This window comes from Tympanuchus pallidicinctus, unplaced genomic scaffold, assembly GCF_026119805.1.
Source record: "Tympanuchus pallidicinctus isolate F22 unplaced genomic scaffold, pur_lepc_1.0 scaffold4, whole genome shotgun sequence".
Taxonomy (NCBI): domain Eukaryota; kingdom Metazoa; phylum Chordata; class Aves; order Galliformes; family Phasianidae; genus Tympanuchus; species Tympanuchus pallidicinctus.
The window spans coordinates 40396551-40422916 of record NW_026294758.1 but is presented as its reverse complement, the minus strand read 5'-3'; the positions used below and the strand labels follow the sequence as shown (position 1 = coordinate 40422916).

The 26366-nt window shown below is 36.6% G+C and overlaps 1 protein-coding gene across 1 annotated transcript in view; it reads right to left on the bottom strand.

Annotated features, from left to right (window-relative positions):
* Positions 1-1726: 1726 nt before the first annotated feature.
* Positions 1727-26366, bottom strand: part of MLLT3 (MLLT3 super elongation complex subunit) — a 108666-nt gene continuing 84026 nt past the window's right edge. The window contains exons 7-12 of the mRNA XM_052700500.1: positions 19765-19843; positions 15409-15541; positions 13777-13876; positions 11750-11821; positions 10433-10504; positions 1727-4543 (exon numbers count right to left, since the gene is read on the bottom strand). Of these exons, the coding sequence (XP_052556460.1) occupies positions 4412-4543; positions 10433-10504; positions 11750-11821; positions 13777-13876; positions 15409-15541; positions 19765-19843 (588 nt within the window). The 3' untranslated portion in view covers positions 1727-4411. The remainder of the gene's footprint in view (positions 4544-10432; positions 10505-11749; positions 11822-13776; positions 13877-15408; positions 15542-19764; positions 19844-26366) is intronic.

The window sequence follows — 26366 nt, the reverse complement described above, 5'->3', positions numbered from 1 at the left end:
ATATTTCTTCTTCCTGTCTAGTCACAGCGGCATTTCTGCTGCTCAAGTAAATGTAAGGCCCTTATACAACTGTGCTTTGATGTTAATTTATCTGCTCACTCACACAGAGCTGCCTTGTAAATGCTATTGTTTTAGCAGTGTTAATGCACTGATTAACTCCCAAGCCACACAAAAGCACTGCAGAAATATGAGTAGTAGTCCCTCCCCGTCATCATGTTTGTGGCCTTTCATGCCCAACAGTACAACCCCTTGTACAGTATACAGAAGAGCTTCCTAGCATACACTATATACAGCTGTACACTGCTTAGCAGTTAAGCAAACTGAGACACAAACAACAAAACCAAAACATGCAAAACACAAGCAAAAAAAAAAAAGGCAAACATATGCACTAGCTGAGCTTAGGAACATGTTTTACACTGCTTATTTTTGCGGTTCCTGCTAGCTTCTGCTATGGATGAAGGTATGACAGAATTTCCACTAATAAGCCCCAATTTCAGTGCAACATACTACAACTGCCAAAATGTATATTTAAACCATAGAGAGTGGTGTTTTTGTCTTTCCGATGTAAAACCACTTTCTCAAGGCTACCTCACAACAAAGCACACAGAGCAGCACTGAGAAAATAACAGCAGTTCAAAATACACTCCAGCTTAGCACTGAATCATGGAAATTAATGGACCAATTAGCAAGCACAGAAATAAAAACTCTTCCAGACAGAAGCAAGAATCCGCCTAAAGATAGAGGGCTTGGCATTAAACAGCAAGACATAAAATACAGAAAATGAAATGTATGATCAAAGACAGCAGGAAGCAAATCAATACATTACTCAAGATAATGCTCTGATGGTAAGATAATGCGTATGACCACTGAACAGGGCGGTTTTCTATTCAGACTGGTCTACAGTTTTCCCATTCACTTTGCAGACTAATGGGACTCAAAATCAGTGGTTTGCTCAGGAGACCCAAAACAGTAACACAATGTTGAAGAAAGCACAATTAATACTTCTAGGGACCTGAAACAGAGTGTGGATATACTTTCACTGAAAGAAAGGGAAAAAGGGACAAAAGGTGATGCAAAATCCAAGAACTTGCCATTTTCCTTCTCCCAGACTAAAACAAGCACTAATAGACACAAAGTAAGGCTCTCCAAATGCACTGTAGTCTGTATACTCTGCATTGAAAATTAAAAGAATAGACTCAACCTAATGAACCAAACCAACAAAACAGTAAATTCACCAAGAGAAATAATTGACTGCTTCTTACAATCCAAATGTTCTGGCAGAGGAAGCACAGGTTTTATTTTATCTTGAAAGACTCTGATAAGAGTACACCCTCGCTTTCTTTACTGTGAATTATGATGCCTTTCAAATTTACACAATTGAATATCATGTAAGGCCTTTCAATGAACCCAGACATTTAGAAAGATACTAAAACTTGCCTACTCATTTGGATGTAAAAATTTAGTGTCAAGAAAGAAAACTGTCCTTACCAGCTGGATAAAACATTCTAGTGACTCACTGGCTCTGAAACTTGCAACTCACTGATAGCCCTCTGTCCAGTTACTTCAGTGAATTAACCCAAATTCTCCCAGACAGCTTTGTTTAAATAGCTTGATGTTACGTGCAATTCCAAAACATTTATTGCTAGAACATTTAACCAGTCCCAAACAGTGCATTTATATGTTGGTAGGGTGTCTTACAACAATTTCTTTAAGAGAAATATCACTGTTTGAAATTAATTGAACAAGAATTTATTTTGTTTCTGTATACAAAATTAGACGAAAATAGCTAACGTATTTTTCAGATCAACATTTGGTAACTTATTCTATCAGAATTTTGTGGAAAACTCAACATGCACACACACACAACTCTTCAGTCTATTTTTTTTCCCCTCTCCCAACCTCATTGAATTAACAAAATTAAGAGTTTATGGATGCTCCATGATTTGCATTAAATTCAGCAGTAACTTGACACTACAATTGTGTAGTTTCTTATACCTGTTTTCCTACTTGCTGTTTTCTTCTACCCTTGTCAATGAACATTAAAGCTTATCCAGTATTTTAAGGGTAAAAAGGTATATTTTACCATTTCTAACAAAACAGTTCAATATTCTTACACTAGCAGTACCATAGAATCCTTCCCACTCCCCTAAGACTGAAGTAGTTGTAAACATGAAACTTGGGAAAGTCAAAATGGAGAAAATTCCACATGTATATGGTGTAACTAAGAGACAGGATGTTGAACAACCACTAGTAGACCAAAAGTTAAGGTTGTTTTTGATTTCCAAACATTTTCATATAAAATATTAATAAAAATTGAAGTTAATCCCCCTCACATGCACCCCTTCCTCCTCCCAACTATCACCTGCCTTATGCTAGAAGTAACTTTAAAATGATCCCCATTTCCCTCCAACAATTGCACATTAAGACATGGACTTAAAAGAACAACATAATGCTTCAAGTATGCTTCATGCCAATCGTCAATAAGAGTCATAACATTACTGAAAAAGTACACTTGTTCTTTGGAAGCCTGAGAAGAACTTCCTGCAGAGTGTGGTCAAACAACGTTTTAAATACGAAAATAGCCCCCAGCCCAATACCCAGCTCACCCTCTCAAAAACAGTAAAGTGTAAAATTTTCTTTGGACTTAAAGAAACAGTATTAAGATCTACTATTTGAATAAGAAATAACCCCAATAGGAATTTAGTTTTACAGTGCTACACAAACAGTGCGCATGAAACAATAAATCATACAGATGCTACTGTTCAACACTATACATAGAGCACATGTGGCATAAAAGCATATACATGACATATACTGGCCTGTCCAGAAATAAGATACATTTTTTAAGGCTGGTAAATCTGAATAAACTTTTGCATCCAGAAGTACGTATTTTTTTCTTCTTTTCTCTTTTCAGTTGGGGTTTTATTTTAGCAATTATTTTAGTGTTCAGTCATTGGGAAGGTAATAATTTCATCAGGAAACCATCAGCAATGTGACAGCACCAAACTTTGTTATGAAACACTTCCTCTAATTTATCATGCGTGAACAAGGATTCCCATTTTAAAGAACAAAATATAGCATGAAAAAAACCTCATTTTTATAGGCAAGAAATCCTTCTGGAAGCACAAGCATGTTATTGAATCTGGGAAGTGTAAAAGACAGATGTGTGTATGTATATTTATATATGTGTGAATATGTGTACATATACACACATATATATGATATATATATTTATCTCAACATGTAACTGTGTAACAACCAATTTTTTATTTTCAAATAAAGGTTTTTAATTTAGCAGTTGTAAAAAAAAAAAAAAAAAAGCACAAACAAAAACAACAACAAAAAACCCACAAACAACAAAAACAAAATCCCCAAGCAGGTTAAGGAGACCATTTACTACATGAACAAACAAAAAATGTTATGTCAATAGTTTTATGGTAAGAAGCAAAGGAGTGCAGAAACTCATAGTAATAAATAGCTCCAAATTAAGAATTTTCTACAACATTTCCTTAGAAGACAGGATCAGTATTTCTTCTTTTATGATGATCCTGCAGAACACCTTCACTCATATATAATTAATTTTATAACATTAAAACAGACAAAAATGCAGACTGCAAAAAATTCTGGTTTCAGGACAGTATACATAACATTTTTTTTTGTTAGAAATCCTAATGGTTTATTCACTAAGGCTAGACAGGAAGTCATATGAACCTATTTGGTGCATTTTCTACCATGACCAATATCAATAAATGGATAGAGCCAAGGACCTGCAGTCCAACCTGCCATGGTCCAACTTTGGCAGATTGGAGGCAAAATGTAGGACCATCATTTGGTCCCTCACGTTGTATCTCAATTTCTGGAAGTGCAGAAATGAAAACAAGACTGCAGTGTTTTCATTGTCTAGAGAAAGTTAGCAAGAAGTGGGATTTCAACATGAATAAGATTACTAGGTTTTTGATGAGACTGAATCAAAAAAGCATACATGGAATACCACTACTTGCAACATCTGGTAGTGTCATTCAGTGACTCATTGACTTTGAAATACATGTATGCAGTAATAAATAGATCAGTTATGCAATAAGGCAGTGTGTTGAACATGCATTCATCTTGTGGAGTGGAATACCACAAAGAGATACATGATACCATACACATTCATTAAGACCAAGTTTTCTGTTTGTTATTGTATTTGATTTTCAAGGCTATCCAGGTAAACTCTTCCGGAGCATTTTCTTGTTGAGAAGAGCAGTCCTCTGAGTCTTGTCACTTCTCCTCTTCATTATTAAGAGATGATGACTGGCTTTAATGAAAAATAAAACCGAACGAGGTTGTTTTGTTTCTCCGTCGTTTTGGTTGCATCATTCTGAATGTTTCATTTAGAGAACAGTTTTTGATGCATCCAGATGCTGAATCCTCAGGAGGATCCAGATGTTTCCAGATAACTCTGTAGTTTTCGGACTGTGGTTTTGTCCAGTGAGCAAAGATCAAAGTCAAAGGTTGTATTTGTGATATGAAAGTGACCAGTTTCCTCTATTAGATTTACTATCTGAAAGGAAAGAAAAGATGCAGCTGAAAATTTCACTTCGACTGAGTGTATTAATGGCATAAAATAAACCCACTTCACTATTATATGCATATTAAACCATTATCCTTATCACTATCTCACACAGAACCATAGTCTATACTACAGCTTTTTTGTTGTTTTTCTTTTTTTTTTTTTTTTTTAGAACATCTTCATATTTTTTAAGGTCAGTCTCTACTATGAAAAATAATAAAAAAAACCCACCTAAACAAAAAAAACAAACAAACAAACAAAAACCCTTCATCTTCACAGCATACAACAACAAAAACCAATCACTGTAACAACAAACAAACTAGGTAGATCTCTATGGAATACATACTTTGTGCTTAGCTTCCAAACTAGTTACTTTAGAAAATAATTGGTATGGACCTTTTCACAAGCAAGAAAAAGAAATCTTTAAAGAAGCCAGTCTAAATTAAACAACAACAACAAAGTACTCAAGAGCTCTCACATCTATGGTTAGCTCGTGTGCTAGTATTATTTTCCTCAAATAACGTACTTAATTTTTTTGTAGAAACAGATGAACCATGAAGGACTAATATTAATGGTTTAAAATCTACGGTGACCACTTCATCTATAACCACAATTTTCATTCCAAGAAGAAATAGAAGAGCTGTTAGGAGTCCTTGAGAAGATCAAGAACTGGTACACTTCATCTGTGATGAAAGGCTGATTTGTTCAGTCTGGAGGAGCAAAGGCTCTTGGCGATGTATTTCATGTAAGTACATGAAGGGTGCAAAAGAGGATGAATCCAGGTTCTTTTCTGTGGTGCCCAGTGATGGAACAAGAGACAATGGGCACAAACACAGTGGTTTCTGTATAAACACTAGGAAACATTTTTTTTTTTCTTGTGATGGTGACAGAACACTGGCACAGTTTGCCCAGAGCATTCGTGAAATCTCTCTCTTCAGAGATCTTCAAAACCTGGACATGGGCCTGGACAATCTGCTCTGGGTTTCCCTACTAAAGCAGTCGGTAAGGACAAGAAGGTCTCCAGAGGTTTCTTCCAAACTCAACCAGTCTGCAATACTGTGAAACCAACACTAATCTCCTACTCGTGTTTCTCCACTTTCAACATTTTGTAGTCTCTTAATTGTAGTGTGTATTTTTAAAGTGCTCATTTTCAATACTGAATTTCCTGTAAAAGTAATTCCACGTGTATTATATGCTAGGATTTTCATCCACCTAAACATACACTCAGCATCCTGGAAAGCTGAAGTATAATTTATCCGACTGGGCTGACATGGTGCCCACACTATAGCTATTGATCTCTTATGCATTTCTACATTCCAAGAGATATATTCCAAGTGAGCACTGAAAAGTCATACCATCCTGAAAAGAGTCTCTTTGTAATGGACTGACAGAATATTGTTCTTCTGCTTCACCCTCACAACCATTTCTTCTGTGCTCAGGCTAGTATCAGTATTTCTATCCTTCCATTTGAAACCCACATTGTTCTAGGGTTTCCAGATAGTCCTCTACTGAAATGCTGTTGCTAAGTATTCTTCACTTTATTACTCTGATGAGTTTTTCTATCACTGAATGAGATACTTATTAACTCATGGCAAATAGAATATATCTTAAAATAATAACCGTGGAAGGAATATACCACCTTAGAAAAGAACTAAATGTTGGAACTAACTGTGTTATAATTTCTCCCTCTCCATTTCATTATATAATGAGCTGTTTGGTTTTTTTTGTTGTTCAGACCACAAAAAGAGAAGATTATGTTGGTGATAAATGAAATAGCTTCATGCATACTGCCAGATACGGAATGATACAGCCCAGAGTGGATTAAATAGATTGGAAATGAGAAAATATAAAGAAGAAAATGCCTGTTACAGTAAAAATCCCTTTCCAACCATTGCTTTCTACTTTCCACGGGCTAGGGAAAAAAAAAATAGCAAACTTAATGTCTAATTTCCTTTGCAGATGTGCAGAACTCCAGAAAGTACAAAGAAACAACCCTCCCCTTATTAGCACTTTGTTTAAATCTGTGCCACTTGGCTTTTTTTGTTTGTTTGTTTTTTCCCCATATGGGAATTTTTATTTTAAACTTGCATATTTCATTTGTCCACTTATTGATTCATTGGTTCTTGTCACACTTTTCCATCTCCTACTGTCCCACAACCAACATGAGAGAAAAATTCAAATGGAATACAACTGATTGTTACCATTGGGAACCTTCCATATATATTATTCTTATCTTAAGGCACTCTCTGAAGCCTCATTTAAGAGAGAATCCTACTTTGTAAAGTTCGGAATCTAATCATAGACTTGGTCCCCAAATATCCACTGTATGATAAATAACTAGCTGCAAAACTTTACAGAAGCTGTGGCCAAGAGGACATAGTAATGCTAAACAATTCTGCCTATGCTTTCTTGTTTTACTGTGGAAGAACAGCACCTCCCAAAATCCTCACAGCAATATTCCTGATTTTAAGAACAAAGATTATGCTGAAGTGTTACCACATGTATTTTTAAGCAGCACTGCATATTTAAAAAACAAACAAACAAACCCGATAAGCACTTTTTACTGATTAGGTTCTGCTTTGGGCTTTTAAGCCCTAGACCAAAGGAAATATAAACATTTTTAATATATTCCTCATCCTGCCCTCACAAAATATAGCCACCGCGTCAGGGCACCACGCTGAAACCACAGTAAAGACGATTGAAATGAACCCCAAAAGCTTTAATGGATGTATAAAAATATATCAAGATAAACCCAGACAGCTCAATGAAAAACATCTGCCTGTATGCCCATGAATGAGGAATTCATGAATTACAGTATTAGCATTTGCATCTCTGTACTATTCAGAAATATTTGAAAAAGAACAAAAGGTTGAGATTAGTTGTCAAGTAGTCTGACAGTTGCAATCTTAAAAACACAGCACTAAAATGTTATATTCAGAGAGCTCAGGCAGCAAAATATGAAAATAACTTCATTTGCTCCCGGTGTAGTAATCTTTGCTTTTCTGCTGTAATGTACATCTCTGTTTACATCATGTTTCTCCAGCTCAGTTTGATCATTATCCATCATAGCGCAACTATTTATCAGCCTTTAAACAAGCAAATGAGCGTGTATGTTTAAGGAAGCCAAAGTGCAATTAATGACATAGTCATTTTTCAATTTATGGAGGTTTTAAGCCATTTGATAGTTTCCAGACCTGCAAGCTGCTCCTTGAAGAAAATTCTCAGAAGATAGCTGCCATCTGAAGTTAAGCATCTTGTAGACATGAACAACATAATTTTAAGCAGAGCTGCATACTCTCAATTTCTTCCTTACGCCTGCACTGTCTAGTACACTGGCTTTAAGATGAAGACATACCTTCTGATGCATCAAAATAAAAGGCAAAGCCTACAAGAAATCTTGTTTTCTTTCATGAGTCATGATAACACCATCTGGTCAGCAAGCGCTGCTTTAGGAGCCCAGCTTCAGAAAGCCAAATGTGAATATATGGGACATCCAGCATTAACCATAATGTGATTTCAGACTCAATCATCCCTACTTTTTCATGGCAAATGATGAAGAGAAAATAAAATGCCTAATCACTGTGAAAGATGCTGGACAGAGTGCTTTTTAAAATGTAATTTCAAACCAATTTCTGTCTAGTTATGGTCCAATATCTAGATCAAATTGCTCAGGAGGTTCTCACAGAACTCATTTCTTGGTCAAATGTTCTTTTTCATCCACTTTCTCCCTGTTAGACATTTATTTCGTATCTTTAAGAATCATTTGATATCACAATTACTTAGTTCTTATTTAGGCACTTCCACCTCAACATCACACTTTTCTTGTCTTCTCTTTCTTTTGGTGACTAAGCAACTAAGATGATCAGGGGGCTGGAGCATCTCCTCTATGAGGACAGGCTGAGGGAGTTGGGCTTGTTCAGCCAGGAGAAGAGAAGGCTGCGGGGTGACCTCATTGCAGCCTATCAATACCTGAAGGGAACCTACACCCAGGAGGGGAGTAAACTCTTCAGAAGGGCTGACAACAGCAGGACTAGGGGAAATGGATCCAAGTTGAAGGAGGAAAGATTTAGGTTGGATGTTAGGGGGAAGTTCTTCACAAGGAGAGTAGTTAGGCCCTGGAACGGGCTGCCCAGGGAGGTTGTGGATGCCCCGTCTTTGGACGTGTTCAAGGCCAGGTTGGACGGGGTCCTGGGCAACCTGATCTGAATGTGTACGTTTGGTGGCCCTGCTAGGCAGGGGGGTTGGAACTACATGATCCTTGAGGTCCCTTCCAACCCGGGTGATTCTGTGATTCTGTGTATCTGTGATTTTGGTGTATTAATTTTAGCTTTCTTTAGAAAGCAACTCAAAGAGAAATACCTCTCTTGAGGAAAAGTCATATTCTCAAAAAGATGCATTTATGTCATTTCCAGCCAAGCCACATCCCTACTTGCTGTCACTATCTATAGACTTGTTAACAATTTAGACAGCAAAAAACTTTCCATTCCTTTCCACATCCCTCAGCAGTTCAAGTAGAACTTCAAGTTCTTTGACATTACAATTCCTTACAACCCTGATTGATATCTTCATTATTCTTGTCATACACTTCTGTAAAAATTCCCTAAAAATCTGCAGGTAAGACTTTGACATGTGAAAGAGACTTTCACCTGCTCCAACAAACTGTAGGTACTATAAACATCACTTAAGAACACACATGCTGTTGCCATTCCACTTCAATGCCAACATTATGTTTAAAACTACTACAGCTAGCACTGTGCTTTGACGTTAAGAATGTACTGGTTTGTACTAAGGACAAAATGAACTTGGGAAACAACAGTACACTAAATATGAAGGGTACCAAATACAAGACAAAGGACACATGACTGTGTATTATAAAACATGAAGCTGGACATAGTCATCAGTATTTTTCTTTAAACTAAGAATATTCTTAATCATGATCTTCCTTTTCATTGACCTCTCAATGTTTTTCCTGATCTTTGCAAACAAAGCCAGGACTAACAAGCATTCACAAATTATTGCTGAGGCTTACTAAAAGATTTTTTTCTCCTTTTTTCTTTCTTTCTTTTTTTTTTTTTTTTTTTTTTTTTTTTACACCCTTATCCAAGTGTTGAGAAATTTGATGAGTGATTGCAATCATTTAGAAGTGGTAAAAATATCCATATTTATAACATGTCCACAAGAGGCATTTAAGTGTGAGAAATATAATATAACCATCTGTGCTACAATTACATCTGTTTTGCTACTATGCCTTTATTGCTTCATCGTCACTATTTGAAATCCAATGGTGTCTAACAATGCCACCCAAAACAAAGAATAAAAGTTCTTACTATTGTGTAATTTGTAAATATATTTCAAGCCTTCTTAGTTCATACTTTTTTTTTTTTTTTTAACTATTTCCACGACTTTAGAAGACTCAAACTTTTTTTTTCTAGATTGAGATTGGCATTAAATTCCATGCTTTCTGCTTGCCAAAAAGCACATCTTTAAAAGTGTATTTGAAAAAATGCCTGTCCTTCTCAGCAAAAAAGCAACAGTACTTTCATGAAGAATGGTGCACAGATGAATCTATTCACCTATCCTGTTTCCATTATTATTGGTACAACACATTGAAAAATATAAATACAAATTGGTTAAAAAAATTACCTCAGACACGCTTTTGTTTGCTTAACTTTTAATCTTACCATTTAGCGTGGCAACACAATTTAAATAATGCCTAAAAAGCCCCTAAGCTACACTGAAAGTGTAATGGGCAGGAAATAGATTCCACAGACTTTAAGGCTGTCAAATCTGATGATAGAGACTTAGACAAAGAGGAAAAAAAAAAAGTGACTTCACAACTTCAGTGAGCATGCTGTGACTTTTCATGAGAACGCTCCTCACCTGCTGCAGTACATGTCTCTCTCTCAATGTCATTAATCTTCTGTGGAGCTCTACCAGTTCATCAAGATATGCCTAGAAACAAATCCCCCCCATAAACAACTTGTTAATGAAATCATAGCCATCTATTTCAAAAAATTCACACACAAAAGGAGATTTTATTGTACACCTTCCTTAAGCTAGATTTTCTTACTAAGCAGGCTAGTTTTCTTAAGCTTCATACAATCCACCTATAAATTTTTGTGGATTTCCTTAGATACTTTATGACACTGAAAATTTTAAGGTACTTAAATTTTAATGGGAGAGCTGCCTCTTCCTTTTGAAAGCTAGGTGACCCTTTACTTGAAAATATTTCCATCTTAGCTATGGCAAACAGTATGTAACAGACTTGAGCTGCCCAAGCAGCATATTTAAAAAACATCTCCCAACTTTGCAGATAAGACAAGATGAAACTCTCACAACTGATTTCCTCTCTTCCTCTAAAACTGAATAATGAATTTTCTGCATCAACAGAGAGACATAAGGGGAGAAAGATAAAGAAAAATCAATCCACTAGCAACTTTCACTTTCTTAATTCCTGGGGCATCACATATGTCCCATCTGTCCATCCAAGTATCAAATGTATCCTTCAGTCTGAGACATCAAACACCATGTTTGCTTTTAAGCCCAGAGAAATACGGCACCCTGCTTAAGAAATTAAAGAAGTGTATGGATCATAATGCTGAAAATCCAGCAACAGATACTGCAGCATTGGTCTCCTACATCACATTAGCACAAAGAAAATACAACGCCATACAAAATTTAAGAGGAACTTAAAGTCCATGCTGGGAAATAATGTTCTCTCTCAAAAGGACTGAGAACTCTTAGCAACGACCAGGTGACATGATTTTGAACAAAATTATCTTGGTTAATGCCTTAAAACACATTGGCATTCCCTACTGCACACTACCAAAAATGATTCAGTAAAATGTTTATTTCAGTTCTTCATTGACTAAAAATACTACTGTAAAATTTCCTGTTCAAAAACCATCATTTCATCTGAAAAGCACAATGCAAATTCATGCAGGAGAGTAGACAAAATAAATAGTATAGGGCAGATTCTCATCTGATGATACTTGCTAAATCACTACGTGTTTTCAGGAGAAGGAAAGCATTTTCAAAATAGCACAGAAGAAAGAATTACAGAAAAGGAGAACAATCTCCACTTTAAGGAGCCCAAAGCAAAGATGTTGCAATGACAGCCTTTCACTCTAAGTACTATTTTGTTTTTAGTAAATAGATAAATATTGAATAATTTACTGTTATTTCATTGGCATTTACCTTATCACAATCACCATTCTTTATTTGTTTATCAGATTTGTTTTGCTTTATTGGACTTTTCACTTCTAAAATCTGGGAAAAAAAGAAAATCCATTAAAAAAATGAATGCATAATTGGATACAATTACATACAAAAAAAAATCTGCTGTTAATAACACAAAGAATACAGCATTTGGAAAAATCTAAACTCAAAACCAGGCTTTTCATTATTTCTAGACTACCCAGAAGCTTAACTGGCAGCTATCTTAAAGTTCTTTCTGATTTCTACTTCACTTGGCATAAACAGTTAGAATTGTATGTATGTTCCCCAGTACAACCAGCACCATAAATATACAGTGGGGCAGCAGTAAAAGTGCTTTTACTTAGTCAAAAGCAATGCAGAAAGTAAAACGTAATTTTCTGAAGAAAAAATTAATTGTTTGATTCAGCATGTACAGCGTAGGCCAGTGGAAAAAAAGTGCCTGGTCTTGAAAAGTGACCTCTAGGCATGGATATAGCAGCTTTTAGACACTTTCCTTGATTTAAAAAATAAAAAAGAAAATTCTTTGTATTAGATAGAAACTCAGCAAGAACATACTGCATTTGAAAAAGCTGCTTTCTTAGAGTGCTCTTGATGCATAATTAAAATAGAACATCTTGTTTGAATGAGATAAAGCACTAATCATACTAGAAGACACTTCTAGCAATGTTAACTTGTTCTATAAATGGACTTACTTTAACACAAGCCTAATTTCATCAGGTAGAAGAATGATACTAGTAAGCAGCTTTACCCTATCAAATAGAGATTTCAATTGCAACTAGGATCCACACAAATTGAACTCTTGTAATAGTCACAGAATCCTCAGAGTTGGCAGGGATCTTTAAAGACCCTCTAAGTTCAACTGCCCTGCAATGAACAGGCACATCCACAGCTTGATCAGGTTGCCTAGAGCTTGGTCCAGCCTGATCTTGAATGTCTCCAGGGATGTGGAATCCACTACATCTTCAGGCAATCTGTTCCAGTGCCTTCACTACTCTCACTTTAAAATGCTTTTTTCTTATATCTACCTACATCTTACATCTACTTACATCTACATCTTATATCAACCTGCATCTACCCTCTTTACGCTGGAAATAATCTCCCCTTTTCACCACAGATCCTGCTAAAGAATCTGTCCTAATACTTCCGTAAATTTCAGATTCTCAGCTCAGTTGCAAAAAAGCAAGAAAATGAGACATTCCATTCTAGCTAGCTCACTGCTACTGGTCAGCAAGTAGACATATTGTTAGCACAACAAAAAGGAAAGGAACGTGAAATACATGACTAAGTGAGATGTTGCATATTAGGACTTATATTTATGGACTTAACATTTATATTACCTCTTTAGAAGTAAACATCTTCATTACACAAAAAAAATTGAGAAATATGTACAGATGATCTTCGAAAAAACCTATAGAATCTGTATCTCATTCAGTAAGAATACTTTTTTGGTCAAGGATCCTCCTTCCTTTGCTAAATACAGAACCTACTCCATAGGTTCTCCAACATATATTTGACTTTCAGTGATATGAATAATGCCAACTTTTATTGAAATGGATTGAGTAGTCTTTCTGTGAAGTAAAGACTACCGTATCTCGCAGTAAAAGCAAAAAAAAAAACCCCATCTTCAAGTCAGAAACTGGTGAGGGAGAGGGGAAAAGCGGAATGCATAAACTTGTGAGATTAATCCTATCAATTTCAACTGGGTCTAATGCTAAAATAAACCACAAATAGTATGAACTGTACAACTGATGTTGTAAAGCCAGTTTAGATTGTTTACCTTATGAAATTAATTCATATGCAATGAAGACATTCCTTATAATAGAGATAAGAATGATAACTTGCTTTTACAGTATTTTCTAAGCCAAATATTTCTCCATCTCCTGAAAAAAATAGCTTTGTCAATTTTCAGATTAAGTGACTTCTTTTAAGTAACCAAACATTATATGAATTTGTCAGGTGCAAGGCATATTCCATGTGAGGCTTGCATTTATGAATTCTGACTTTACCTGGTTGCTGTTAGTTTTTAACAAAGGTGGTGCTGGTTCATGATGTAGTGGTGAGGAAGCTGAATTGCTGTCACTGTCACTTCCATCACTCAGACTAACCCTATGGAAAAACAGAGGCAAGAGATTACACTGCCAGTCAAAGGGCAGGAGTGAACTACTTACAGGAGTGAACCAAGCTCATATTTGAGGGAGGAGGCCAAGAATAAACCTTTTCCTATGGGAGTTATTATTCAAAGTAAATTGGAAGAGTGCTGCTCAGTAGCACAGCAGCATCCAAGTAAGGCAGCATTCTGGAAAAAGTCCAGTGTAACATGGCATCCTTTTCAATGGGCTGAGAAGTCACTGTCCAGCTAACAGTTAACATCTAGAGAAAGAATTAACTATTTTTGAAATATTTATGCTGTTTCCTTCGTAAGTGGAGTAAATCTGTATCTCAGACACATATAAGAGAGATGATGTTTTTCAGAGATATTTTTCTACACTTGTAAAAACTTCCTAAAAGCTGTGCTTGTGTTTGGAAAATTGCTTCAATTAACAGTTCTTTGTTTCTTGACATAAATAACATTCTCTTTCCTGGCTAAAATTTAAAAACTTGGTATCTCAAGAGATGTAAAGGCCATGTAAAAAAGCTCTTATTCTAGCAGTCTTACCCTTCATTTACTGAGGAACAACAGGAAATATTTGCTAATTGGAAGAAAAAATATGGTAATTGAGGATAAAAAGAAGTTAGAAAAACACAACCTTGAGTTTTGTTAAAAATAGGCATAAAATCTCTACACTAAGCTGAGCCTAAGAATCCTTTCTAGAACATAACCTGACTTGAACTCTCAAACTGCTAGGCTTCTTACCTTTTTTTTCCCTGTGATTTCAGCTGCTGAAGTGTTCCAGAGAAGCAGTTAACCTTCACTAGTACTTGCCTATCACCTTCCCATTTAGACCTGATGCTGATGGAGTTGCTCAGGTGCTATGCACCCACAAATGGTGGAACTAGCAAACTGTTTTGGAGCAGATAAAGTATCCACTATGAAAAAGCTTGAGGGATTCCAGGATTCAGCAGAAAGAGCTTTCAGCTGCCTGAAAAATAGCTGACTTTTGGAATGCCCACATGAAATTGTAGCTAGGAAGCAGAACCCTTTTTAAGGAATAAATTCTGTGACTGACAATTGCTTAACCATCTGTCTGCACTTTTACTTATTATTTACGATATGCAGTGCAGAAATTGCTCTGAATTCAATTTCACTGATTCTGATCCAATTTAACAATCTAAAGCTGGTAAGCAGAGGGGTTGTGACAATGTGACATTATGTACAGGCTGGCTCACTCAGCAATCAAATTCCTTAATTTTACCTCTTATACCAGAGAGTAATTACAACTGCTCTCTGAAGTCAAATGCATGAAACAAAAGTCAGATAAATGTGGTTCATCATATCCATGTGGATTTGTACAGAAACAATTTGCACTGCAAATGGCTGATTCTAACAGCTTTTTGTTTGTTTGCACATCCTTTAAAAATAAGAATCTAAACTTTGTCCATTTGCTACTCAGTACTCTATGAGAACATTAGACTTCATTCCACTAATAATAAGAAAAATGTTTTAGCCACCAAACTATCTGCCATCAAAAGACACTCACCTACGACTCCTGCTTCCTCCTCGTGTATTTACAGGTCGTTCCAACTCAGAATCATTATCGTTGTCATCCGGTTCCTCTGATTCATCTTCATTATCATCCGAATGCAGATCTTTCATTATAGACCTCAATGGACCTGAAACAACAGAAACAAATTAAAAAAAAAGAAAAAAAAAACAAAAACAACAGGCAAATGAAGCTCTCTTTGCAGTGTGACTACCCATATTTGTAGATAACAGAAGCGACTTTCCCAGCATTGAACTGGGAGGGGAGAGTCAAATACTAAACATATGAAGTAATGCACTGGGGGCTTATGCTACTGGCATTTATTTATGAATCATTTATTTACATGGGCAACACAGGAAGCTTCAGGAGACACTCATGACAATGAAGTGACTTGTGTTCAAGTGTTTGCAGGTTTGGTTCCCTGGAACACAGATGAAGTAAATAAAATGCTGTCACAAACAGGCATTCTCTATGCATGTTTTAGTTTAGGAGAAATTTATTATTACTATACTATTATTATTAGAAGTAAGAGTATTTTACATTGCTAAGTTTTAGTTTTTCTTGCTTTATCAGATGGTATTACTTGCCAATACAGATCTACAGAGACCTACTGGTAGCGGTGTATTTGTTAGGTTAATCCACACACTGAGAAGCAAAGTCCAATAAATCATTCTGACTGTAACTTGTACTTGTGTAGGCAGACTTTGACTTCCTGTTTTCGATAAACTTAGATTTAGTAGCTCCCCTTATTTCAGGATCAATTCCAGGTCAAATAAGCACTTTGCTGATGTTCATATGTAAAAAAAATAAATAAATAAAAATAAAAAAATCAGTAACTCTCCCAGCCCAGGAAATACAAGTACTGATGTGAATGAACTCCCCATTGTTCTCCAAAGGGAGATGAACCTTTCCACTCTGTATTTGCTAATGGCAGAACAGAGCCAAGGAGCATTACCTTTGGTCACAGCCAAAAGAACAGACAGACATCTCTCTGCCTGACCCTTTAACAATAAGGGTGTTCCCACCTCAGGAGTAATAGCTTTGTGGATTGCCCAAAACCTGGCAAAGCACAGGTCAAATAATTTTGGCCAGTTTTGCGTATGTGACTTCAAAGCCACTGCTCAGTATGGTTTACAACCAAGTCTGCACAAAAATATTTATAAGTTGAGGCAGTTTGGTTAAGGTTTCTTTTATGTGTTTGCACACCTTGAGGCTGGGTGGCAGCAGGCACAAATGGTGCTGCTGGGCCTGATCCTTGAGGACCAGACACTCCACAGACCACAAAAGAAGGCAAGTTACACAGAATTCTTGTCCGTACAACCATTGCTGATCTGCAGAAGCAGCTGAGTTGTGCTTTGCTTTCTGTTTCTGTGTAAGTATGAGACAAACAGTGCTCAGATATTTGCAAATGCTAAGTTGGAGACAGCAGCGATTTTCCTCTGAAACATTCTCAAGAGGGTCAGCACATGGCTGAAGGAAGAATCTGCCTATTTCCAACTTTTGCAAAAGCACTGTTACTGAGAACTTTGGCTGTTGGGATGAAAAAATGAGACAGGAATAGGGGGCTAAATGAATTGAGATGAAAGGTAAGGAAGGAACATTAGACTGCAAACATACAAAGAAGGAATATACGTTTAAAGAGAGATAAAAGAGAAGAACATATGGGTATTTCCCATAGGCCAGCTCTAACCTAGAAAGGCTAGTTTCCTTACTGCACAAAGAGATACTAGTAACTACTGTAGAAATTCTGTTGAAGACAGTAGTCTTCTGTCTGTTCTGGCAGCAGTGATGTCCTGCTTCAGTCCATAGGCCAAAGTCAGCTCTTGAGAATGTATTCATCTCCTCTCCACAAAGAGGAAAAAAAAAAATACAGAAGACACTAGATAAAAATGTGGATAAAAGAAAATCTCCTTAAGGAAAGAGCAGAGAAGAAAGACAATGACATTGAAGTTAAAATAATCAACCAAAACCCAATTTCGTAACAATATTTAGTGTCACAAAAATAGTTCACTTTGCATTAAAGACCAGCACATAACTCAAAACTTTGGAAACTGGTAGCTGTGTCGGCAGTGAGCTGGAAGACATTCCAAATAACAATCCTTGATTTTATTTTTAAATAGAAGAAAACCTGCACACATACAACACTCTCCCCACACAGTCTGTCCTCCCAGGTTTGAGCTAATTCATTATCCCTGCATGTCTTTTTTCCACATGTAGGAGAGGGCCATTTTGTCTTGTTCCATGCTGCTTTCTGGGGCACACAGTCCCATCTCAAGCTGGAAATGGGCTTTTTCTTCTGCCTTGAAGAAAAAATGAATGCAGACTCCTGACAAACAGCCACAACTGACATCCCCAGCCAATCAACAACCTGCCATTCAAATATGCTTTCAGTGAACAGAGGATCAAGTCTGCAACTCTGAACAAGACATTTCTTACCTAGCTGGTTGACTTCAGTCGGCCTTCTTAGCAATCTGCAGTGTTAAAGTTTTCTGTTTCTAGCACTGGTAGTCATGCTGCCATTAGTACTTTGCTCCTTGGTGGTACTTAACTTAACTTTTTTTTTTTTTTTTTTTTGAAGGGTTGTAGAATCTGTTCTCTCCAAAAAGGTCAGAGTGGCTCACAAGAAACTGAAAACTAAGAGCTGTCCAAGAGAAAATATTCTTGGCAAGGAAACACAGAAAACCCTAAGTAAGCCCTGCGGGCAAAGGAACTTGAAAAAATTTCAGTTAGCCCAATGTTTACCCAAAAAGTGGTGAAAAAAGCCCATCTTGCAGTAGTTCTGACAGTTGAGTGAGCACTTGATTCTGAACCAAACGGAAAAAGAGTAACAGGCCTTGTAAGTTTTAGTTAGAAAATAAAACATGAGTTTCCACGAGAGCACAACATATACAGGGCAAATATACCACAGTATGCCTACTGCTTCATTCCTTGCTGTACAAATGCACAGCCTGGGCAACAGATGTTTTTAGCTAACTGAAATTCCCAGTAAGAAAGCATAATTGCTATTTACTGTGACAAGGAATCAAAGAGGTATGTAATACAAGTATTTTAAAATAGCTCCCATCAGAGGGAAAATCTCCATCTACTCTTCTGAAGGTACAGAAATGAAAGACAGTCTGTGATTTGCTTTATATATGACCCAGGAGAAACCGACAAATAGTTTGCTCAGAAGAAAACACTACATCAACTGGATTTTCCCCCAAATAATGTTTCCTAACAGGAACACTGGTATCAAAACCTACTGGATTGTAATAGACAGCTCACATCACTAACGATGTTTTCATGACTGCAAAAATGAGGTTTCAGCAAGAAAGGGTTTTGTTTAGCATTCATTATAAAAAAAATGCCTAAAGCCAGCCATCAACCACAGTTCATTTCAGCTCTTGCTTTCTTTCACCTGCAGTAATGCTGCCAGAAACACATTAGAAATTCAGTGCCAGTCACCTCCAGAGAAGTAGCAGGACAGATACAGATCATACTACATAAACCTTTGTAAAAACAAACTGTCTGCCTGAGATACTAATGTATTTCCATAACCTTAAAAGCAAGTTAACCACTGAGGAATATAAATAGATAAAACAAATGCAATTTTAATTAGCCCAAAGGCTGTGTTTTTTTAATGCTTCTGTATCTAAAGGACAAAACAAAAGCTAATTAAGAATGTATCAGTTGTACAACCTTACAAAAGCAGGGGAAAATGCCAAGGTGAGGACTAAGAGGTTTAATACATTGTGCATTATGAATCTCAGCTGATTCACAGAAGTATTTCTTTGGAAAGCTCACTGAGAATAAGATTGCATTTCTTTACTGAGGTCTGAGTAAACTGCAATTATTAGCCAGAAAGCCAAAACTTAACGTCAGCTTCTAACGTCATTCTTCCCTAATCACACTTTCAAAGGAAACACTGTATGCTCTTAAAGCCTGCTTATAATACAGAATATCATGACTCTTTGAAAGGGCCCACATATACACATCCTTGCACTTTCCAAAGAAGCCATGTCAGCCTGAGCAGGGCTCCGGATGGCACACAAGTGCCACGCGACATGAGCCTGCAAGACACAGCTTCAAGAAGAGAAACTCTTTTAGGTTTAACATAAAAGTTGACTGGCACATACCCAATGCTTCAGAGTATTCTTTGTGCCCTTTTCTCAGAGATACATATCTTCTCCCCTTTTTTTCTGCATTTACAGTCAGATTTGTAAACACTTGAGGAAAAGCCTCTAAAGAATAACAATGGCCAATTCAGCCTATGGAAGTCAGTAGAAAAGTGATAATGAGATGCCATCAGTCTGTTTTTATTGACTCATTGATTTCACATGTTCTTTTCATATTTGTTTTTCCCTTCCTGGGTACCTTGTTGTCTGCTGTTTTGAGATGGTGTAAAACTGGAACTGGAACTGGAGCTGGAACTGGCAGGACTGGGCTGTTCAGACTTAAAAGAAAGAAAAAAAGAAAATAAATAACATCATAATGAACTTTTTTTTTTTTTTTTGTTTTGTTTTGTTTTGCCTAAAACACTTACTGTTAGCTACCGCTTAAGGCATCCTGTGAAGAAAATAGAACTCCTGAACAGAGCAATACTTACAGATCTTTGCTTCAGGTGCCAGCAAGCCAAACAATATAAAAATTGCAAAGCGCTCAACATACATATGTACTATATAACACACAGTGCTTTAGTAAAGTGTAAATCCCAACACAAAGTTACCATGTTTGAGAGGCTCTACAACATGTAAGCCTAAATGACGTTATAACAATGCATGGATATAAGGCTACTTAGCCCTGCAGATATGACACTTTGCAAATAAATGATGCTTTAGTGGAACATAAAAAGAAAGACCTGAGCAGATCAAGCAAAAAACTCCAACCAGTTTTCTTTCAACTTCATTAGAAAGTTAGACTTAAGATGAGCAGTTAAAACAAACTTTTATGCTGTTAATTGATTTCCTCTTATGTCAATATTTTCCTTACATAGTAAGGTCCTATAAACTGCAACAGTGATTAAACAAGAAAGACTGCATTATTACACAGGAAAATTCTAACTCACTGAAAACTAGATTTTTATCTCTCTTTAGAATACAGTCATTAACATAACTTTATATGATTTTACAAGCAGTCACATACATAGTTTTCCAGTGCTGTTTAAACTATATTCTTCCCTAAAATTCACAAAAATTTCTTAGACAAATTAATCTGTTCTGATTATTATTCTGATTGTTCTGATAATTCTTGCCTCCTGCTGGTGTACAGTATGCCTCTATATACTTCTTTGGTGGTGTATCAGGTTTTAGGTATGTACACACACACATAACTGCACATGAGAGAAGAACAAATCCGGTATACGGGCATAGGGAATGCTAACAGAACACAGACAGGAAATGTCCACCCACAAAGAATGGTGAAATTTGAGGCAAGAAGTAATAATAGAAAAATCTACTACTGAAAACAAAACCTGCTTAATCTTATACAGTTGCATTGCTGTGAATTGTTATACAGGTAAATCAGAGATTTCTGTTTCTCCTTGCCTATAAAAAAACCCTTATGATTTCTCTAGAACTAAATCCTTCTAAAAAACAACAGCAGTAGTATGCAGTCACAGTTGTCTTTTCTCCATAAAGCAACCTATTGTTGGCATTCATAAAGAGCAGGCAGATTTACAGCATCTTAGTGCCTTTTTTCACACTGCAAGATGCCTCTCTGGACAGCAGAATGTTTAAGAAAAAGACCATTGAGATCTACTTTCCTGAAATGTAAGCTTTCACAGAAAAATCAGTCAAAATACAAATTCTAGACAAAGACTCATAGAATCATTAAGGTTGGAAAGACCACTAAGATCATCTAGTCTAACCATCAGCCATGACTGAATGGCTATATATCATTTGTATACATGGCAACCAACCCTCTGCTGAGAAACACAAACCAAACAACTATAAAATCCCTTTCTGACTAGCAAGTTTGATTCTGATGTTGTTGACATGATTGGACCATTTTGGAAGATATGGCAGTATCACTTGACACTCGTTTAAAAAAAAAAAAAAAAAAGTAATTTTCTGAAGCAAATTTTTTTACCACTTCCCCCCTCCCCCCCCCCCAACTCCCCAAATCATTTATGTTTTTCCTGCCTGGATTTCTGAATTTAATTGTAAAGTAAGTTTAATGACATGATACGGACTGTACTGGTAAAGAACAGGAGTTAATGGAAACTTATTACAATTCTGGAAACGAATTTCAGCCTTCTAGTTGTAGGTTACCCTTATACATCTGGTTTGCAGCAAAATTACTGGCTGGCAGCCAGCGAGGTTTCCATTAACTGCATTTTTTCCTTTATTAGTATTCACATGAACTGTAGCATATATAAAATCCATTCTTTTAAAAAATTCCAAACACTAATGACATTATATTCAACTTAAAATGCTTAAAGAATTTCTAAAGCCATAGAAAAAAAAAGGATAGAAATAGAAACATTTATTTGTAAACTTCACCACTTCCATTTTGAACTAGTTTACTAAAGAGAGAAAAGGCCTGATTATGAAATTCCTGCAAACGTTTAGTCCCAGCATTATCTTAAGCAAAAGGATCTCAAGCAAGAATAGCTAAGAATAGATATAACACTGGTATAATACCTTCCTCATAAAATTTCCTCATTGCTTCAGTAAGAGCACTTTGAGAGGCCAAACCATGGAAACTACTAATGAAACAACTCATCCCTTCTCTTCTGAAAAGGATGCTCAATGCCACTTGAAGCCATTATTTTATTAGACTGCCCTACCTGAAAATTTACTCCAAGACACTCAGATTAGCACATGTATGTAAGAAGTGTCATCTGCTGGAAAAGAAACTTTTTTCTGCATTCTGATGTTCTGAATGAACATCATTAAAAGACCTGCCTTTTAGAAGGAGCTAAAAATCTTCCTTCCATATATAAAAATGGATTAGTCCCCATATCACTGACTCTTCTTTTTACCAGAGGGTATCTTTTGTCACTTAACCAAGGCTTTTTGACAGCTTTACAGGATGCTACCCCAAGAGCTTAGGTATTTATAGCTTTATTCTCTTCAGTTTTCTGCTCTTACCCACTAGTTACTAATCACCAAGTAGATTTTTTAATGGGTCTGAAGTGAGCTAAAGGGTATCCTTCAATGATAGAAGCTTAAGACAGCACCAGCAAAGAGCTTCTGTCATATGTCCTTTTCCTGTTTTACTCATTTTCTCTTCTGGCAGACAAGCCAATGAGAGCTCAGACTCAAACTGCTCATTAATGCAACGAGCTGATACAATTTACTGCACTCAGTTTATTCCCCTTTACTGCTTTCACACTGATGTACAGGAGACACAGCTTTCTTTATTAGGCCCAGCTGAGGGATTCTGTGTTTTGAAACTGGCAAGAAAAGGAACTTCTCTCTGGCTGAAGTTTTCCCAGAAAAGGTACTTTTTTTTGACCAGTTCTAAATCTCCTGGCTTCAGTTAGCTCAAAACGTTTTTGTTTCTATAAGTAGGACAACAATTTATTCCCAGGCAAGAAACAGTTTTAAGGTGAACTCACCTGTTTATGACGTTCCATATAAAAGGACTGTTTCTATAATATTTTGTGGTTACTTGGAATCATATAACAATATTAAAAATAAAGTCTATCATTTAAAGCTGTTTATTCACATTAAAAAAAATAGAAAATATCTCTACATGGATGACAGAGGCTTTTCATGCCTTCCTCTGAACTACTACTAGGGGACCTTGCATATTACTTCATATTACCACAAAATATAAAAGTAATACCCCACATCCCATCATCAGGTCTACACATTTTCTGCTTTTATGCAGAACAGTCCTAAGACCGAGGTCTCCCTGTACTGTACACACTGAGAGGTTAAAGCAGTCAGAGCATTATTTGTGTTCCCATTTTTCCAAAGTGTCTTCTCAAGAAAAGGGCATACTGCACTAAGAGATGCCCTCTTCTGTAATGGAGCTTCTGGACTTGCAACTTCTACTGCCTCACAGGGGCCTGTCATCAACCACCACTTCAGCTTTCAAGAGAGTAATCACAGCCATCTGTAGATCAACAGAGAGAGCAGCAGAGTAATCCCACCATGTCCACCCAGTGTCCATATCTGTCGCAGCCAAGGGAAGACACTATTTCAGCATCTACAGTTCTGTAAGCCTGCACCCATCAAGTTCTATACCACCACATTTCCTCTCAAGCAACTACAATTGCAATTAACCTGCCAGGCAGGGCAAAACTATTCCTTTGTATAACCAGAGAGGAAAGCTAACTTACTGAATGCAAGCTCACAGAGAAGATGGAAGAACGAGTGTACTGAGCAAAAAGTTGAATTAATTCTGTTCTTATAGAACAAGAAATATTTATTTCTAACTGTTATGTTTAAAGAACCAAAAAAATTATTGGGAAAAGTAATTTGAAGTGTAAGATTTTAACAGAAAATGCAAGAATATTGTTTTGGAGAGAAAGGTAACTAAAATGGAAGTTGATCCATCACAATGAAAACTAACATACAAGTCACATACCAACAGAACCTTCTCTTGCATATTATTGTGTTACTCACTTTAAAAAGGAAAACAAAACAAAAACATCACATGCCCATATACAAATACATACTAATGCGTGGAGGACATTTTACCAATTAAAACAATCATTTGGCAGAACATGTGACCTACAATTAGTTGCCTTTATTTATAGTCTTGTTTCTTAAAAAAATTCTTAATGAATTGGTGGGGATGAGGCTATTTGTTGATTAACATGACCCTGAATCTGCTAACTGAGCAGTACAATGCTTCTCCAGGATCATCTCTGGGGAGAAAGTAAGAGAAGCTCAATGTAACTATAATCCATAACATGCAGTCCTGGGGATGTTTGGCTCTAAATCAGCATTACATTCTACCACCAGTAAATAATATAATACTAAGATTCTCCAATTCTAGTACTTAGAAATATTACACAATACTTGTAAACTCTTTTGAGGGAGAAGGATACCATGAGATGAACGCTATACTGATCAGAATAAACAGTGTTAAATTAATACATACTTCAGAAGACAGGGGAGAGATCCAGGGACAGTGATAAGTAGTCAGTTCCTTCTCAAAGAATGGCAATATAAAGAATACTTTTGACAGCTTTCTCCTGTGTTTAAATCTCTTTACAGAACTGCAGGGGTTGGAAGGGACCTCTGGAGATCCCCCAGTCCAAGCCCCTGCTAAAGTAATTTTCTTACAGCAGGTTGCACAGGAAAGCATTCTGACAGATTTTGAATATCTCTAGATAAGGAGATTCCACAACCTCCCTGGGCAGCTTGATCCAGTGCCCTCTCATCTCCACAGTAAAGATTTTCCTTGTGTTCAGATGGAACTTTCTGAGTTCCAGTTTGTACCCACTGCTCCTTGTCCTGTTGCTGGACACAACTGAAAAGAGGCTGGCCTCATCCTCTTGATATCCACCCTTTAGACATTATTAAGCACTGATAAGATACCCTCTTGGCCTTCCCTAGACTGAGCAGTCCCAGATCTCTCAGTCTTTCCTCATAAGGGAGATGATACAGACTCCTGATCACTTCTGCTGGACAATCTCTAGGAGATCATTGTCTTTCTTGAACTGAGGAGCCCAGAACTGGACACAGTATTCCAGATGTGGCATCACCAGGGCAGAGGAGAAGGAAACGATCACCTCTCTTTACCTGCTGCCCCACTCTTTTTAATGCATCCTACCCTTCTGACACAATTTTTTAAAAAATCATATGTTTTGTGATACATTGCACACTGCAGTTTAAATTATTACATCTGTTGTCTGTAGGAGTATTTTTGCTGAAAAATCTCAAGGATATTGTGACTGAAAACATACAGAAAAGCAAAGAAGCACAAGATAAAAGATTACTGCTTCTGATGTAAAGCAGCTGAACACTGGTTTCCAAGAATACTATACCAACAAGATACTGCATAAAGTTAAAATACACCAAAAATGCACATTACCATTAGTGTGAACATGGACCTTAACATAGCTGGAAGAAGTTGAAGACAAACTAATGCAAGTTCTTGTTAGAGGACTCCAACCAACACAGGTAAGAACTCTGTTCTAAAGGTGAAGAAGGTATGGCTATCAAAGACATGGCTGTATAAAGTACTGGGCATCTCAAAATTGGAAATAAAATCTGTGTTTATCTGGACCACATTTTCCCAGAACTGTACAAAAAAACTTCAATATTTATGAAGCATTAATACAGGATGAACACCACAATATGGGGAAATTAACAGCTCTACATTCCATTCAAAGTCTGAACTATGCATACAAATTCATTTACGTATTATAAAAACAAACCAAAGTATGAGGGCCACTGATGAAAGATGAAAACATCCTGAGTAAACTACTTGCGTGTTGAGTTCTCTGCATCTGTAAGCACAGAGTCACAAAAGTCCTGGGTGGAAAGAATGATGACTACTTACACAGAAGGGCCAAATTAAGCTAGAAAGCAATATTTAAGTGCTGATTTTCTGAGGATATGACTTTACAACTTCTTTACTTTTTCAACAAAAATTCTATACGCAAAGCTCTCACAAACCCACTGGGCACAGAGGAGAGAAATGTGTTGTAGAAATGAAAGTCTAACTCTCAGTTTTAGAACTACATAAAAAATAGAAAACTCAGCCTAGGTTTTAAAGCCGATTAGACTATTTTGCTCAACTGATCTATGTTTTCTGTTGTATGACTGAACTAATAGCTATAAAAGAAGCTGGGTGGTAACTGCTCTGGTCAGCCCTCACAGCTGCCATGCAGGAAGAAAAAAGTTCTTTATTTTCTTTTGTTGCCCTATTCTCTGCTGTGCCCTATCTTACGTATCAGTGCTGAGAAGGACAGATGTTGATGCCATCCCAGTTCACCATTCTGGAGAGTAAATAGACAGTTTGATGTCACTTTTGGTCTAGTAAGAAGGCTGTTCATTTAAATTCTCCCAGAT